Raw genomic sequence first — 17,605 nt, 5'->3', positions numbered from 1 at the left:
ATGTTAGATGTGGTTCTAGAACTAGAATAGATTCTAACAGTTAAATATTAACCGGCTGTACACATGGGCTGATACATGGCAGATGAAATTCAACACTGAGAAATGTTATCAATAAAATCATATCACATTCTCCCTTCGTCATAAAGCCATCAGAAATGCATACACCCTGGGAGACACTCCCCTTGCATCTGTACCACTTCCCAGATCTCCGGTATCTAACGTAGTTAGGGCTAACTTTTTCATCCAACCTATCCTGGCAAAGTCACACCAACAACATCACATCCCGGGCCAATCGGATGCTAGGACTAGTCAGCAGAAACCTACGAAAGACCTCGTAAAGGATCCGCCAACAAGCCTTCTTTTCCCTTGTGAGACCACGCCTAGAATACATGCAGCTCAGTCTGGAACCCACATACACATACAAACACGAAACATGACAAACAAACACATTTCTCAAATAGAAGCCATCCAAAGGCGAGCAGCAAGATTCACCCTCCAGAGGTATCACCGTCCAGACAGTGACTCTGCCATGATTGAACAGCTTAAATCATGGGAAAGTCTGGAGAGGAGAAGAAATGCTGCTAGTCTCTTCCTCATGTACAAAATTGAGCACAACATGGCAGCCATCAATGCACAGCACTAACCGTTACATATCACCCATGTGATTGTTAGCAACACACGACAGTACATTATGTACCATCCAAACAAGATGCTGGCGATTCCCACCGCGACCCAACTCTATCGGAACTCATTTTTTCCGCGCACAGTAACTGCTTGGAATGGGCTTCTTAAAAACGCCCTTTATTCAACTTGTTAAACCACTTCATTGGAGGCCTTCAATGGAGCGCTTCCACTTGGCATCTAGACTGAGGAACTGAATTTTTACTCACACCACATTTTTTTAATGCACCAACAAGCATGCCCTGCATTAGCCCCGGAGACCGCGCCGCAAGGCGCGCACACTTCGAGTGGCGGCTGCTGTCGCAGTTAGCCCTGCATTTAATGGGACCTCTAACAGTTTAGTGTTAGTGGCAAGTGCAAATGAGCACCTAAGTTCAATTCCTTACTGACGACCTTAGCACTAGAGTCTAGGCCCTACATCCTGACTTATGGACCCTGCCGAGTATCTTCGACTTTGGAGAAGTCAACGTTAGAAGAAGATTAAGATCTATGACCGTCGTTACTCACCATTATGTGAGGGGTTGCTTCGACTCCCAGCATGTCGGGTTTTGCTGACTGCAGCTAGGAATCAATGTCCGACTCAAGGATGTAACGTAATCACAATCCAAACGTGACAATCTATAACGACATTTACCGTTGCTTCAGCTTGGTAAAGAAGACTTGGTTGACGTTGGGACCACTGCACTTCTGGCGGGCAGCTAGCTAGGTGTACATCATTGTATCATGGATTGTATGCATGCTAAGTAGATAATTAACGTTAGAACACAATAACAGCTAGATTTCTAGTGGTGTAGATAGCTTAACTTGAATTTGAATCACAATCATGACAATGGAATACAGCAAAAGGGTCGAAGGCCACACACAATGCAAAATACCCAATGCACAGTTCATATTTTCGCGGGTACACAGTACGATCCTCTCCTACACAGCTTGTTTTTCGCACGCACCAGCTCAATAGCATAGCACAGCGAGCGGTTACCGCAGAGAGGAACAGCAACACCCATACGATCGGCGCGGCACCGGAATAGCGCGGAGGACATTATTTTGCGCGCGCACGATCAGCTGGAGCTTGCTACACAGAACTCTACCCACACACAGAGCCTTCTGACTTCAGATGTATAGCGCCTCTTACGGCCGCCGCACTAAACAAAGCGACCAAAGAACTGAGCGGAACTGAGCAGTTGTGTGAAAGTGTTTTTTTTTTTTTTTTTTTTTTTTTTTTTTTTTTTTTTTTTTACTGACAGTATTGTAAAGTTGTTACAGTTAATCTTTACCGAATGGGAAAATACCGCATAAGCATCGTTTTTCAAACTGTTCAGGGCACTGAACATTGCATAAACGTTGAGAACAAACAGAATCAGAAAAATCATATATATATATATATATATATATATATATATATATATATATATATATATCTTCCAAGAAGCAAATACAAATATATACACAATATGCCCTACACTTTAACAAGAGAAAAATATTTTGCTGTCGAATATACTACTTGTTTTGTTCACTTGTTACTTACTTATTTGTAAACTGTTGTATCTCAATCGCAGCTCCCTGGAAGCGATACCAGGATGTAAATCAGTCCCATGCCAATGAAAGGGTCAACGTGTCAAGTTTGTGCTATATCTCTAATGTCACGTGTCTCATGTACAACAAAAGAGATTAGAGTGTTTATGCAATCAGTGTCCCCTAGCTTCTCTGCATTCCCATTATCTAATCAATATTATTGTGTGATGCAAGCATTACACATGTTAGTTGATAAATGAATGAAGAAGATATTATGGACGTATATCATAAGATAGAATTAGGCTGCAAATGAGTCTCTCACCTAGACCCCAAACAGAAAGTTTTACTAATATTGTAATCTACTTATGAATGATATACAGAATAAAAAGGAAATCAGAATGAACATGATCTGTTTAATCATATGCAGAGGATTGACATCAGAATTTTATGCTGCAATAATGTTTGACTGCAAGATTTTTCTTCTACAGTAATTCTCTCTCTCTCTCTCTCTTCCATAGGCCTTGTATAGCCTTTATTCATATATTACAAGTTGAAGAAACTACATTCACCATACTTGCTATATTCTTGCAGCTGACAGATATGTTTCACACTTGGGTCTCACAGACTGCAAACAATACATGTTGCTGTAGTTCTTCACTGTTTAATGGAATGGAGGCCATGCTAACAAATAAAAAAAAAAGAAAGAAAAAAGATTTGAACATGATGCCAGGGGTTCTTGTTTATATTTTGATTGAGATTGTTGGTCTAACAAACGAGGTGAAGGCAACTGAAACCGCTCTCCAACTGTGAGAGTCATTGTTTGTAAGTATAAGATACAGTTGAACCTCTCGTATCCGGACAAGTCGGGACCGGGGCTCATCCGGATAAGGGATTTGGCCGGATACGGGAGACTCAATGCTTTATACATATACATATACATGTACATACACATGTACTGATGTAGCCCATTGTAGTACCACATGTAGTAATGTGTATACTGCAACCTTTTCATTGTTACATTTGGGGATGTTTGGGGATGTTAAAATGTCTGAGGGTAAGCAATATGGAAGGAAATTTGATGTAATGTATGTTAATCATGTTGGAAGTAATATGTAATTCATGTGTGTTTGTGTAGGAGTTCTCAAGGAGTTGGAAATCCCCCTTTCCTCCCGTAATTATTAAAAAAAAAAAAAAAAAATCACGGCGAGATTGCGTCCGTATAATAGAGAGATCCGGATAAAGGGAGGCCGGATAATAGAGGTTCAACTGTACATTCTTGTGATTATATTGTGTGGTACATTAGTACATGTATGTGTATATTTCAATCTAGGGCATTATCACATTGTAAGGTCTGCATGTTTCTGAACATATGGTGCAGTACATGTATGTGTATCTTTTATTTACTAGGGCAGTACATGTACAATGCATCACATAGTAAGGTAGACAATAAATCCAACGTCTCTCCAATGGACACAGGCTCAGTCATGTATTTCTTCTATCAAATATCAATGCTGGTAAAACATGAGCTACCTCATCAGCATTACAGAACACTCTAGTCACAAGTCATCGGGATTAGTTCCTACTTGTAAAGTAAGAGATGTGCTCAGCAGCGACATGATGGTGCTCATTTGAAATGTCTATAAACAAGGGGCACTTTGTAGAAATCAATTTTCTCAGATAGTCATCAAACTTAGCTAAATATCAATCATGCAAAGCAACCACGGACACGACAACTCATTCTGTGACAAATTACACAGGATAAGAGTACATTTATATTTATAATCAGTGTTCATTTATTACATGTACAGAAGTTCATATAAAATCAATATTTACATGATTTTACATTAGTTTCTCTACAGATATCTACAGTCCATGATGAAATATTCTAGTGGACCATCAATGAAAGGAAGACTCAGGGTAAGAAAATTTTGTGAAAGAAAAAACTGAGCTGAGAAAATGACAGTACCTTGTACATGTTTATTAAAATAATCCACATTACAATATTTGTTTTCCTGTCTTCATTAACTAAGCAAGGTGAACAATGCACTTGTACGAAATGTTTCCCCCACCTGATTACTCACTCCAGTGGGGGCATTTCATGAAGCATTTGTCAGATTTTTTTTTTTCCTGACCAACTGTTATATGAAACTAAAATCCTTGCATCTGATTGGCCGAGGGAAAATTTGTCAGGCAAATCTGTCTGGCCGAATGCTTAATGGAATGCCCCCCCCCCCCCCACCCCCGGCATAATGATCATTCTAATTTCCATAGGTGTTAACAATTTGGAAATCAATCTCTCTTTTAAATTTTCAGAATGCACATTTTTAGTACATATGCCTTCCCCCCCCCCTCTAACTTGCATATGATGAATGCGCTTTAGGTGAAAAGGGTTAATAGTGAATATTTCTGAGATAACAAGTGTGCAATGAACAGCTTTCATTACGAGATTGATTAATACAAATGTATTGATCTTAATTATACTTACAGAAGAATGACACATCATTGATTTTTTTTTTTTTTCATGTAACATTTGTTTTTTGTTTGAATCCTTAAAAAAAAATGCACATTGTGAAAACAGTGGGGTAGCTGAGATGCAAGTTTGCTTCTCAAAACTAAACAGATCTATTATGTCGATGGGGATTGATTTCCTCTTTAGAGCAAAGTTGTTGGAGATGTTAAAAAAATAGAATAAAATCAACTTCTCTATAAAAGGAAATAGGGACACTGACACAGCTTGTCTTAAAACAGGATATTAGTCTAAAACCATTATAGAGTCAACCTTATTTAAGTTGACCTTGCATAAGTCAAGGAATTGTCCAAGTCGAAGGTCTTTTCAAGTCCTCTTCTCTTTATATTCTATTGATTTTAATTCCTCATAAGTCAAATTTTCTCCAAGTCGCAGCTATTTTTTCAGTCCAAATAGATTTGACTTAGGCAAAGTTGACTGTACATGTATTTACAGTGTACAGATGCTAGGCTCAGGAGAATTCCTTGACTCTGGTACAGTATTTCATTAGCACTATGCCACCAACTTTCAAGAATATACATTGAAGATGGAGAGATTGACAAATTCAATTGCACATGATTTGTTGAGATCTAAACCTGACTTTGTTTGGCTGTATGTCAGTGGTGCAGCATATTGAACAGATGACTCTGCAACAAATCTTAATTATTTTATATTTGATGGGATTAAAGGAAGAAGAAAATTCAAGTGTTATTACGTTCGGCAAGAACAACCTTCTCACCACTAGTTAATTCAGTAAATCATTCCTATTGTGCCCACATCATATCCTGAGGCCAAAACATAGAGCCACTTGGGTGTTGATATGTTTAAATCACTGACACACCTGCCTCCAAACTTTGTCTTTGTAATTTGATATCTAGAATTCTAAGTACATTGTATTGAAGTATATACCACAAGTTTGCACTGTAGATAAACTTGTGAGACTGACAACTATGAAAAAAATAAATAAAGCAGGTGTATTTTCAGCACACCACATATAGTATACTGTACAACAATATGACTGGTTATGGATTTCTACATTATGGAAAGATTATGCCCAAAACATCTGAGACTTGTGTTTACACAAAGGTTATGGCAAAGTCAAACTGTCTATAACATATACTGTATGTTGCTCCTGTAATATCTATATGGACAAAATTCTTGATTAATATTCTTATACAAATAACTCCACATTTTCTTCCTTTGGCACTGTGCCTAAAGAATGCATTCCAGTTCTCTCAATAAAAGTACATTGTACTTTATCTCCTTACTTTGTGGCTGCCATTTCGGAACCTGCATATACTTTGCACTTACAAGAAACTTATACTCCCTACACACTATAAAAAATCAAACAAACAAAACAAACAACTTAATAAACTGAATAACTTCCTCAATAAAAATGTATATTGTAAAAAATGTATATTGTATGCATGTAGATTTTTATATCTACAGTGTATATATACACAGAATGTGTATGTGTATCCTTTCTTCTTCTTCCTTTTTTTTTTTTTTTTTCTGCTATGGAACGATTAAAAATCAATTCACTAATGATAACCAAAAACTGTAAAGCCTTCTCAACAAGCGGGCAAACTGCATTGTTGACCAGCTACTAGAAAGATTCACTCATTAAACGTGAGTAACACAGGTTTGACAAGTAATAGCAATATCACAGCAATCTAAACTATTCTGTCATGGCAATTGCACTGTTTCAATAAAGGTACATAACAAATAACTTAAGTTGTGCTTCAAACTGTTGGTACATGTACATAGTACCAATGAAAAAGAAAATCGTAGTTAGACTTTTTAGATACAAGCAGGAAAGGACAAAAATTGATTTTGTCAGAGGAGGTCTTTGGACAATTTCCATGTCATGCCAACGGGGTGTATGATAAATAACAACTTAATTTGTCTATATCTAGTGGAACAAGGTTAGCCAAAGTCAATGTCAAAGTTTGGCAAACTAGTACACCATACAGAAATTGTACAGCTTCATGTGCATCTTTGTGACATACATGTAGGTAGTTTAACTTTATTTCTAGGAATCTGTTGGTTGCCCTATACTAGCCCATGAAGTACCATGGGAAGTTCATTTTATATGACAATTACAATTATGGACTGCTATTATGGTCTGAATTGGTCTTTAGAAGCAAAATATGTAAAGCTGTTGGGAACTTGTTAAAAATTGCAACAAAAATCAGACCAAACACAAGCAACCCATAGATAAATTAAGGACCACAGGTCAGCACATTGTTATGGGAACAGAAATTACAACTCCAATCAACCAGTATATTAAATCATCTATAGTCCTTTAGTAAGTCTTGAGGAAGAAGAAAAAATATGAGAAACTGGAAAATGTGGTCATGAATGACCCATTGGGGGCATAATGGCCATAACAATCGACCACTGCCCAAGAGGACATGTAAGGAACTTTAACTGAAGTGGTACGATCTATGTAAGGAGAAAATTCTTGTAGTAACATGCAAAATAACTTGCATTTCTACACTCGTCAAACAAAAAATGGCATGTGACGTGCTTGATATTTGGTGATCAAGACCAAAATATCACAGCTATGGTCTGTAGTTATGGAAATTACTGACCGTACTGATGAAAAACATAGCTGTCACAGTGTAAAAAAAAAACAAAAAAACCTATTGATCAATGACAGCACTCATATAGGTAGAGGTAGACACTGACATGGAATTGTAATACCCCTGACAAAAGTGATGTGGGGTGAAGGCCATCACCAAGTCGTGACAATCCCCAAAGAAAAAAGTAAAACACTAAACCCCTCCGGTTTAGATCTCAGTAAAAGTACATAAAATCAAGATACGTGAGAGCATCCTCCGGTGCTGTTGGGCATATTCAGTGATTCAAATAACCGGTTGCTGCACATCTGCATGTGGTCACAGCCGTCACACCTCGGTATTAAATTACAGAATTGTGAAGCATCTGCAAAGCCAGAGCTCCTGTGCGAGTGGATGTGCCACACGGTGTTCTTCAGATCGGCTTTCCCGTGGCTCTGGATTACAATCGCACTTCTTTCGTCAGAGGAGGAGGGATCGAGGAATGTCCATAGGTGGCTCAATCTAACGGAAAAAGGCCAGCTTCCCCTTCAGCCATTCTTCTGTGAAATCCTCCTTGTCTCGCAGTTCCATCACCTAGGTGGATGGGAAACAATGCACATAGTGCAAATATATATGTTTTCATGAAATAAAAAGTGAATTTATTCAAAAGTAGGTAGATTTATAAGCATTGTTCCAAATATTGGGTAAAATAGCACATTTATGGTTTGATTTTAAACATTGCACTTAAAAGAAAAATAATTTAAAATCAACACCATGATGTAAAGGATATCAAGCTTGACAACGTGACAACAATAACTCAATACCCCCCCCAAAAAAAAAAAATAAATAAATAAATAAATAATAATAATAAAAAATAAAAAATGCAATAACGCCCTCCTGGTTCTCAACTGATGATATATATACACATGATATATCAGGGCTTGACACTAATTTTTTTCTTTTGCTGGCCCTTCATCTATTTCTGGTGAGATGTTGAGCCCTGTATATTAACATAATATATTGTTTACCACACAAGAAAAACATATCATGCACTAACGACATGTACATATATGTACATAACATCAGCACATTCATCTAAACAAAAACCCAACACCAACCAAAACTGCATTTTATGTTATTCCTAGCAGTCAATTGCCCTACAACAATAACTTTCATCTTGTGGCATTTTGACTCCAAATTCACACTAAGTTAGGTTTCAAAATAAAATAATTGAATGCTCCTCTTTTATTCCAATTTACACTGACTTTTTCTTCATCATCTTGTTGCTCACAGAAGAAGATACATGCCATTCTTGTAATGCAGGTGCTAAACAATGCAGGCAACTGAAAATTGAATAAAAGTTTACTTACAAAACAGGGAATTTATGTCAATATCTATTTTTTTTTCTATACCACCTTTAAATTAGAGGAATTTAGATATTAAGTTTGAGGTTCTTTCTGGAAGAACTTGTGCAATGTTTTTACAGGTTTGTCTCAATAAGATTTTGTCATTTTCTAATTTTAGTTGATCTGGGGATGTTCTGCTAGACAATTACACATACAAACGTACCTTTGTCACTTCCGTTTCCTGGACCAATAGGTTTGCACTTCCACTGTACATCATAGCCATCTCAGGTTTGCATCCTGGGAAAAGACCAGAAACCATTAGAGGAAGATGTGAAAAAACAGAAACTATAATCATAAAAATACAGGATCATTCTTTTTACTTTTCAAACTAGAAAGCACTTGAAATTTCATCCCATTTTCCAATGATAAAGGAGCCTTGTGATTACCTCATCAACCTCCTGGACAGCTGCGCGGTGTGCACCTTGAGCAGAGTAAGCGCCCCAGTATGCGTATGCAAACCGCAAGTATGCGCAGCTTGAACTACCAAGTTCATTAACCCTATTTGCCAAAATATTAACAAAAATCCATAAAAAATTCTAACAAATTTCCGGATCACTACCAAAATGCAATCATCTGTTCCTTTTATCATTATTAACTTTTCCAGTAAGTTTCATCCAAATCCGTTCATAACTTTCTGACTTATTTTACAACCAGACAGACAGACAGACAGACAGAGAAACAGACAAACCAATGCCAGCGAAAACATACTTTCCCTGGTAAAGGTAATAAATAAATGAAACACAGCTCCGCATTCAAGTCAATTTTGATGACTGGAGAAACCTCAGACAAGCACGACAATAATTCTTTGGTTGCAATCAATCCTAAAATTCCCTTAAAAAGTTGTACAGTGTCAAACGTTTGACAAATTTCATGAAATATAACTTCAGTCCTCTGATTTGCATGTGTATCACCACTTGTGAAAACGTATGAAACTAAAAATTGTCAATAGTAACTATCTCGGATTTGGCTTGATTTTTACACAACTTCCACCATTCTGAATGTCTGATTATATCATATCTATGAAATTCAATGTGAACATGGTTGGGAATTTCAGTTTAGTGCTAAATTGAGAATCCTCCTGTTTTGTTTTGTTTTGTTTTGTTTTTTGTTTAACAGGTTAATTGTTCATCTTCATGTAGGCTAATGATGTCATTCTATCATTGTTTGCGTGCAACTTCCTGTGCAAACAATGATTTTGAAATGTTGTGCATTCATTTCAGCATGCACAAAATGTTTAATCAAATCTGCATCAAATCACATGCAAGAGAGTTCTCCTCACCTTGTGGCATGATGCGAATGAGGCAGAGTGGGTAGGATATCCTGCCATCGTCATGCTTTAGTACATAGCTGTACAATACGTATCTCGGCTGGTGACCTGGAAGTTCTTCCTGCAGTTCGTCGGGCGTCATATCCTATATAATGACAACACATAATGGCAGAGCATTGAACTCTTTGACATTGTACACATAATGAGTTACCAAACAAACAAATCCACACCTTAGAATTCAGTGCTAACATCACAACTGGATAAGAGACTGGATGTTATAATAAATTAACTTATTGCAGACACCATTATAACATCTTGAAATCTTCCCTGCTGTTTTGAATAGCTGCTGTTGTGGTGGTTAAAGATGTATTGTAGTTACAACTGGGCCCTGCCATATGTGTCAGTACAAATTAATCTAATGATGCGATATTTGGCAACAATACAGTCCATCTTGCCTATCTGTGAGTTAAACTATCGCCGGTGCATACACTGCTACGTGTACACCAAAGACGCTTAACTGAAAAGACAGGAAAGTGCGTGCTAATCCTGTACAAAACGAATGGACAGCGAGCTGTCCTCGAGTGTATTGGGAACATCACCTGAGACGCGCTGTCTTTGAAGTTGTTGTTGTTGTTTATCAAGTGTCTTTGACTGTTTTTAGATCATGTTGTTGCCAAATTTTTACCTCCACGAAATAATCCTTATTACTTTAAAATCTAGTTCTTCAAAATAATCCCCTTAATCGCAAAAAAGCTATGACTATAATTTTCAAATCTTTTTAAGATAATGAAAATACCACTACCTTTGGAAATGAATGATGTTTCTAGGTGTACTGAGTTTACGTACTTAGCTCTCTTTTGTATCGTCATGTAGGGTAGCCATTTTGTTTTGTTTCCATTATTATCACACGCCTTCCTATCTTCCTCTACTCTACTATCTTTGGGGTACACTATACTCTCATTAGACATTGCATGATGGATGTAACATGTACCAAGAAAGTCAGATTCCCTCTTCACTGTTTCATGCATCTCTCTTTGGTCCATGACCTTGCAAGAAAATTACTGAACTGGTAAACAGATGTATGACATTGAAGTTACTAGGGAAGAACAAAGGAAAGGTCTGAAATCTAGCATTCTGAGTGCAGCTATGCAGTAAATGTAGGGAAGAGGATCAACAGACCACACATTGAGAATACCCAATGACTATTTAATTGTAAGTACTGGTATAAGACAAAATTCATTGCATTTGATTCGATGACTTAGAAACAATGGGGAACAACAAGAACAAACTAAATCAAAAGACAGACATGACTGCTAAACACTTTGCAAGTAATGGGTACACGTTATGACATCTGAGCATGACAGCTCAAACTTTCACTAACTGTCATTCCTTTGTCACTTACCCTCCTTCATTAAATGTCATAAATCAATCTGATAACAACTTCAGCAGCACATCCTCCAACCACCCCCCCCCCCCATCATAATGCACAATTTACTTCACTGCATGTGTGACATACGCCTGTGGTAAAAATCTGAATTCATTGTTGTACATGGCATATCAGGGCACTCCCCCTCCCCCCCCCCCTCATTCCCTAGGGTAAGGTTAAGGGTTAGAATTTGGGTTAGGGTTAGGATTAGGTTCAAGATTAGGACTAGGGTTAGGGTTAGGGGAAGGGGAAGGGCCTGGATTAAACTTACAGGAACGCTTGAAAATGACACAAGTAACAAACGATTACATTTTGGTAGTGATCCGATAATTTTTTTTTTTTTAATTTATGAAGGATTTTTTATATTTTGATAGGTAGGGTCAATGAACTTTGGAGTTCAAGCTTCGCATTTTGAGGTTTTCAAACGCGCACTAAAGTGGGTGCTCTAGTTTCTGCTAGGGCGAGGCGTGCTGCGCAGCTGAGGGTTTACATGACGTAACAAAGGCTTCTATATTGGGAAATAGGGCGATTTTCAGCATGTACGTGTATGTATACCTATGGGTGGAAATCACTGATCTCTATGGAAGAGCCCAAAGAACTTTTCCCCAGTGGTGGAGAGGAGAAAAATCTCTTTGGGAAGAGCAAGATCATCGGTGGAAAGTAGCTGCTTGGCGGAGGTCTGCGCTCTCAGAGTGCTTTTCTAGTTTCTAAATGAATTATCAGACTGCATTCAACTGAGATATCTTTCAGCTGCCCAGCACCTCGCCCAAGCAGAGCACACCCTTTAGAGCGCATATATATGCAAACCTAATTTATGCGCAGCTAACTTCAACTCCCAAGTTCATTGACCCTAACTGCCATTTATGTAGTATCAAAAATCCTTCAAAAATCAAAGAAAAAATGTAACAAATTTAATCACCTGTTCCTTGTGTCATTATCAACTTTTCCTGCAAGTTTCATTCAAATCTGATCACAACTTTCTGAGTTATTTTGCATACACACAAACAAACAAACCAATGCAAAAGAAAACACTACCTCCTTGGCGGGAGGTAGCAATGTTGATACTGAATGGTGCTAAGAGCATAATGATGCCTGGACGAGAAATACACCTTGCCAAAAAGTGTTTGGTGAGAAAACCTAGCAAAATACCAAGGTAGTGGCGCCCTCCATGTGCTTCTAACAATTTCAATGCATTATGGTACACTGTATTATAGGTGGCAGGCATGTGCAACAAAGCAAAAAACACAAGCACAGTCTGCATTACCTCATACTCCTCATCAATAACAATCAAGAGCTTGGCCGCGTCGATCTTAACTGTTGGACAAAAGCAAAGAAATGGAAAAGAAATTGCAAGCAAATAATGCATCATAAATCTCAGTGCGAAATTGTAAAAATATGACAGAAAAACTGGAAAACATGTACATTGTATATACAAATTGTATTTCTTTTTAGACTAGTTTGAGTTGACATTAAACAAAAAGAGACACAAGTATACAAATGCCAGGTTCATGCAAGGACATGATTTGGTCTATTTCCTTTAATTATTCCCCATTCATTGATTCATTCATTTTTTTAAAAGTGTTTGTTAGAATAGACTGTTCATCATATGTCCACTGCATCATGGTATTTTTTTTTTTTTATAGCTGATATGTTGAGTACATGTATTACACTGTTAGGAAAATAAAAACACAGCTCATAAAAATGTGGTAGATTTTGTGAATCCATCAAGAAACTTACACACGACTGCTGCATTGTTTTTCTCCTTCCTGAAACGAAACTTCTTTGCAATATCTTTCACGGACTGGTCCAACTCACATATTTTCATCTCGCTCGACTGTAAGGGAAAATGGAGCAAAATTAGACATACATTGTACACTGTAGGTCTAGACCCTAGGTTATTTTAGAGATCTTGACAGCATGTTCCAATATACATGTGTAATAACAAGGAATACACTGTAGTTTTCCAACTCAAGTTTGATTTGTAATTTCAGCTAATGAACAATATTTCAAATGGTATCCTAGATGCATTTCGATGGAAGAAAACTGCTACACAATAGATACATTGTAGTTTGTGTAGCAGTGGTATACATGTATGCAAAAATGCACTGCAAATTGTTATGCAATGCCAGGAAAAAATATTCCCTGAATAAGCCACTTGCTACCAGTATTTAATCAACTTTACTGGTTACCCTTTGATATTTTATTGCATAATAATGAAATATGGAAATTAAACTACATTGTGCTTTTTGAATTCCCAGTGCCTTGTGTTACAAAATAAACAAACAAACAAACAAACAAACAAACAAACAAACAAACAAACAAAAGGTTTCGCACATACTTCATCAACCAATTCATGTATTTTTCTGTTGGCACTAAGGCAGTAGCCTGGTCTGTACCGGTACACTATGTCATACACTGACACTATATACCCATCATCAATGACAAATATGGTGTTCCATCAGTCAAACTAAATCTATCACAGATTCCTTTAAGAAAACATAAATAAAACAAAACTGTTAATTAGTGTTATGATGATCTCATTGTTATGGGATCCCTCAGTCAGATATTTGAGATTCAACAAAAACTATGGGGCTGAACTAGTGCATTGTACATGTAAGTATCATTCTAGCATATGTAGCATACAAGATAGCAACAAGAAGATATGCTGTTAACATACAGTATGCACTGACTACACAGATTTGCCTGTATCATCATCAAATATTGTTAGAAAAGTTCAGCTGATTGATACCTTTTCACTCTCAGACTCAGTCACAAAATCATGAAAACAGAGTGGTACGGTCTCAAATCATAATCCTGAATGACCCACTAGACTACATTGTATACAGTGCGTATCAAAAAAGAAAAAAAAAGAAAAGAAAAGAGGTAAACCAACTTTGGAGGGCTACCATTTTCATTATTATCAGCTATGAAGAGCACAGTGTTGGTTGTGAAGAAAGAGGAACTCTTCAGACTCTTTCCATTCAGTGATTGATACTTACTTGTGGACAAATATCATGCATGACTGAGCACATGAAAAGACAACAATGACAAAATTGCACTTTTTCCAACTTTCCATGTTGAATGTTATTGTGAAGGAGCAATGCATGTCTCACTGCATGGATGAGATCTGTCAATGAACAGGGGCGGATCAAGGAATTCTGTAAAGGGGGGCGCAACTAATATTTCTGGTGCCACTTCCAGGTTTCATTTCATTTTTTTTTCTTTTTATTTCTTTTGTTTTAACGAAAAATAAAGAGGGCGTGTGCACCGGCTGCGCCCCCCTCTGGATCCGCCACTGATGAAAGTGGTCAAATCATCAATCCAACTTGCCTGACTGCAGGTTCGTGTTTATTCTTCCTGACCTTATATGGTTCATAACCTTCAGCATGGCTACATTGTCGATAACTTGGTCCTTCCTGTAAAGGCTAAACCTGCATTATCCATTTTAATTCTTCATATGAACTCATGATATTCAAGACATGGTTTGCCATTTTGCGAGCTACGTGTTGAATACGAACAGAGAAAAATGGACTGTTTGGGTTGGCCTCTGTTGGAGGGATAAGTTACAAGACAGGCAGTGAAGGTTATGAACCACAAAATGTCTGAGAAACCCTGAACATGCACAAACCTGCATTCGGACAGACTAGCCTATTTGGCCACTTTCAGTTTCATTGACAGTTCTCATCCATGCTCAGCTGGCAGCCCAGCCGCTGTAAAAAAAAAGCTTCGCACGGCGTCTGGTTGGGCTAATCCATGCAGTGAGACTATTAAACTATATACACAGCCCAGTCGCTGTATAAATAGTGACAGGGCTGTACCGGCACGACCCACAACACAAAGAGAGCTCAAATATCACTTTATGATCGCTTTGAGTTTTGATACTTGACATAATTTTTTTGTCACCTCAAACTCATTAAATGTTATCTTCATTAATGATACTACAGTATGTTATCGATATTGACATACACATTTCACAACTGACCAAAAATGAAGATTATATGCAGAATGTGCAAACGGTATATCTGATAATTGGGAGTTCACACGATCGGACCGTGCCTGCTGCTACCAATCAAAGAGTGCACGCACGCACTAGATATAGATTGCTGCACTTCCAGCCAGTGCTGTTGACTCTGTACGGCACTGCTTCCAGCCACACACACGCACGCATAATTTGCATTAATTTTGCTGAGTGGTGGTCAGTGCGCCATTTTGAATTCTGCAATGATGAACCCCGACGGCCGGGGATTGTGCTATAGAAAGTGCCATTTGTTTGTTCAATGGACTTATTATGAGGGCTCTCTATGGACTTAAATGTAACTTCTGCAATAAGCATGCACTTTACGCGAGTATGGAAATGTACAAATGTCTAGATCTGTAAGTAATCACTAATGTATAAATTGTTATAAGTTTTGTAGTTGTGTCGTGGTTCTCCACTTTGATGCCGAGGCCCGGTGTGTCGGGCTAGCACTCTCAGCAGTGAGACATGCATAATTCAATTGTTCCTTCACAATAACACGCTAGCTATAACTTGGAAAAAGTGCAATTTGTCATTGTTGTCTTTAAAGTTCATGTGCTCATTTGTCAACATAATTAGGTACCAATGGAAAGAGGAAGAGTTTTTCTTTCCTCACAACCAACATATGTGCTCTCCATAGCCGACAAGTATGAAATAGTAGCCCTCCAAAGTTGGATTACCTTTTTTTGATACGCCCTGTACACTACCAAATAAGAGTCTCTACACCATCTACTAACATACAACTATTTCAGAGACCGGCTTTTGCCTTCGGTTACTTATGGCTTACCATGATTTAAAAATTTTACACGTTTCCGTGACTCCTGTGCTGATTTCAAGTCTTCTATCGAGTCTTTGGTTGATTCCGCGCCAATCAACTGTTGTCTTAGAGAGGGCAGAGAAGGTAATCTGCTCAGCTCAGATGATTGGAACATTCGTAGTCGCCGACAACCATGCATAGACAGACACACCACGCCTGCGACGCCCACTGTTATGTTGTGTGTGTACAATGAGCATGCACCCCGGAAATGCAGGACCCTCAGCTCCCGACCAACTTCACGCAAGCACAAGGAGCATGTATAGCCTAACTTTCAGACTGATATCTATTATTCTCTAAAAACAGTTTAGAGCGAGCCACAAGCTGGTTGCACGGAGGCCTGTAGGACAGCCTAATAGAGCTGGCCTTATAAATATGTGGAAGTTCCGCATGCATAATTTTGTATTTCAAAGGAGTTCCCTGCACAGAACTCTTACAAGAGTTCTGTGGTTCCCTGACGCCAACCATTACTTGTCGACATTTTATCTCAAAGATCTGATTTCTCTCCGCTCCGGCCGCCACTTCAACCCGTTCTCTAGGTTAATGGTCACCTTACCTGTAAATATAGGAGCCTTATATTCTCCTGCAGGTAAACGGTGGTCGGGCTTTTTCTGTCATTTCTCCATGTCTTTGGGACAAAGTCCCTCTTCATATTCGAAATGCTGAAAGTGTAGATGTGAAAGTTTAAATCATTGCTTAAAACTTATCTATCTACTCAATCCTAAATTTTGTTGTTGTTGTTATATTATGTTGGGATGTACATATTCAAATTATAACGCTGTATTTTAATTCAATATTTTTCCGTATTTAAAGGCATAATTTACCATTTGCAGATGAAACAAAAACCCAGCATTAGTGCTTTAAAATAGTTCTAAAATGTGAGTCGTGGATAGAAACAACCACTGTAAAAATGTGAATCCGTTTAATCGATGTTAACTGTTGTTAAATATACACAAAATGTGAACAATAGTTATAATAAGAATGTTTCCAGACTAAACCGTCTACAGTTACGGTTTATTGAGAAAAACACTGATATCTCCATATATTTTAGGCTTTATTGTGAAAATATTATATGGCAGGATGTTTTGTGACACAACAGACCTACACATACGCATCAAATGTGATATCTTGAACATTTTTGAAATCACTGCTCCCAAAGGTAAATAGGACCTTTGAATGCACTTATTACAGAAACGTCGGTATTAAGCGCTATAGGCCCTACAAGTGTTATTTATAATTATCATTTATATTATCTGCTGATGGAAGGGGTATGCTGTTTTTATGAAAGTAATTATGTTGAATAACGTTGTTCTTAATTTCTTTCTGCACCATAGAGCTCTATTATACGTAAATACAGCTCTATGTTCTGCACCCATGCACTATAGCAGTGCTTATAGCGCCCCCCCCCCCCAAAAAA

At 37.8% G+C, this 17,605-nt stretch overlaps 1 protein-coding gene across 1 annotated transcript; it reads right to left on the bottom strand.

Annotated features, from left to right (window-relative positions):
* Nucleotides 1–4,440: 4,440 nt before the first annotated feature.
* On the bottom strand, nt 4,441–16,340 carry LOC140228457 (glia maturation factor beta-like). The gene is made up of 6 exons (XM_072308675.1): nt 16,162–16,340; nt 13,097–13,193; nt 12,624–12,673; nt 9,946–10,078; nt 8,830–8,903; nt 4,441–7,854 (listed from the first exon to the last, which is right to left on the bottom strand). The coding sequence occupies exons 1-6, from the start codon at nt 16,162–16,164 to the stop codon at nt 7,783–7,785; spliced, it is 429 nt and encodes a 142-aa protein (XP_072164776.1). The 5' UTR covers nt 16,165–16,340; the 3' UTR covers nt 4,441–7,782.
* Nucleotides 16,341–17,605: the final 1,265 nt, after the last annotated feature.

Source organism: Diadema setosum, chromosome 1, assembly GCF_964275005.1.
Source record: "Diadema setosum chromosome 1, eeDiaSeto1, whole genome shotgun sequence".
Taxonomy (NCBI): domain Eukaryota; kingdom Metazoa; phylum Echinodermata; class Echinoidea; order Diadematoida; family Diadematidae; genus Diadema; species Diadema setosum.
Note: the sequence above shows the minus strand (reverse complement) of the source record. Positions and strands in the feature narration are given on the sequence as shown.

Excerpts from the sequence above, each read along its gene's own strand:
- LOC140228457 (XM_072308675.1), bottom strand. Across the intron at positions 12,674-13,096 it reads AAACAATGCAGCAGTCGTGT|TTAAGATCGACGCGGCCAAG; the intron begins GTAAGTTTCTTG and ends TTTGTCCAACAG. Across the intron at positions 10,079-12,623 it reads TTATTGATGAGGAGTATGAG|GATATGACGCCCGACGAACT; the intron begins GTAATGCAGACT and ends GTCATTATATAG.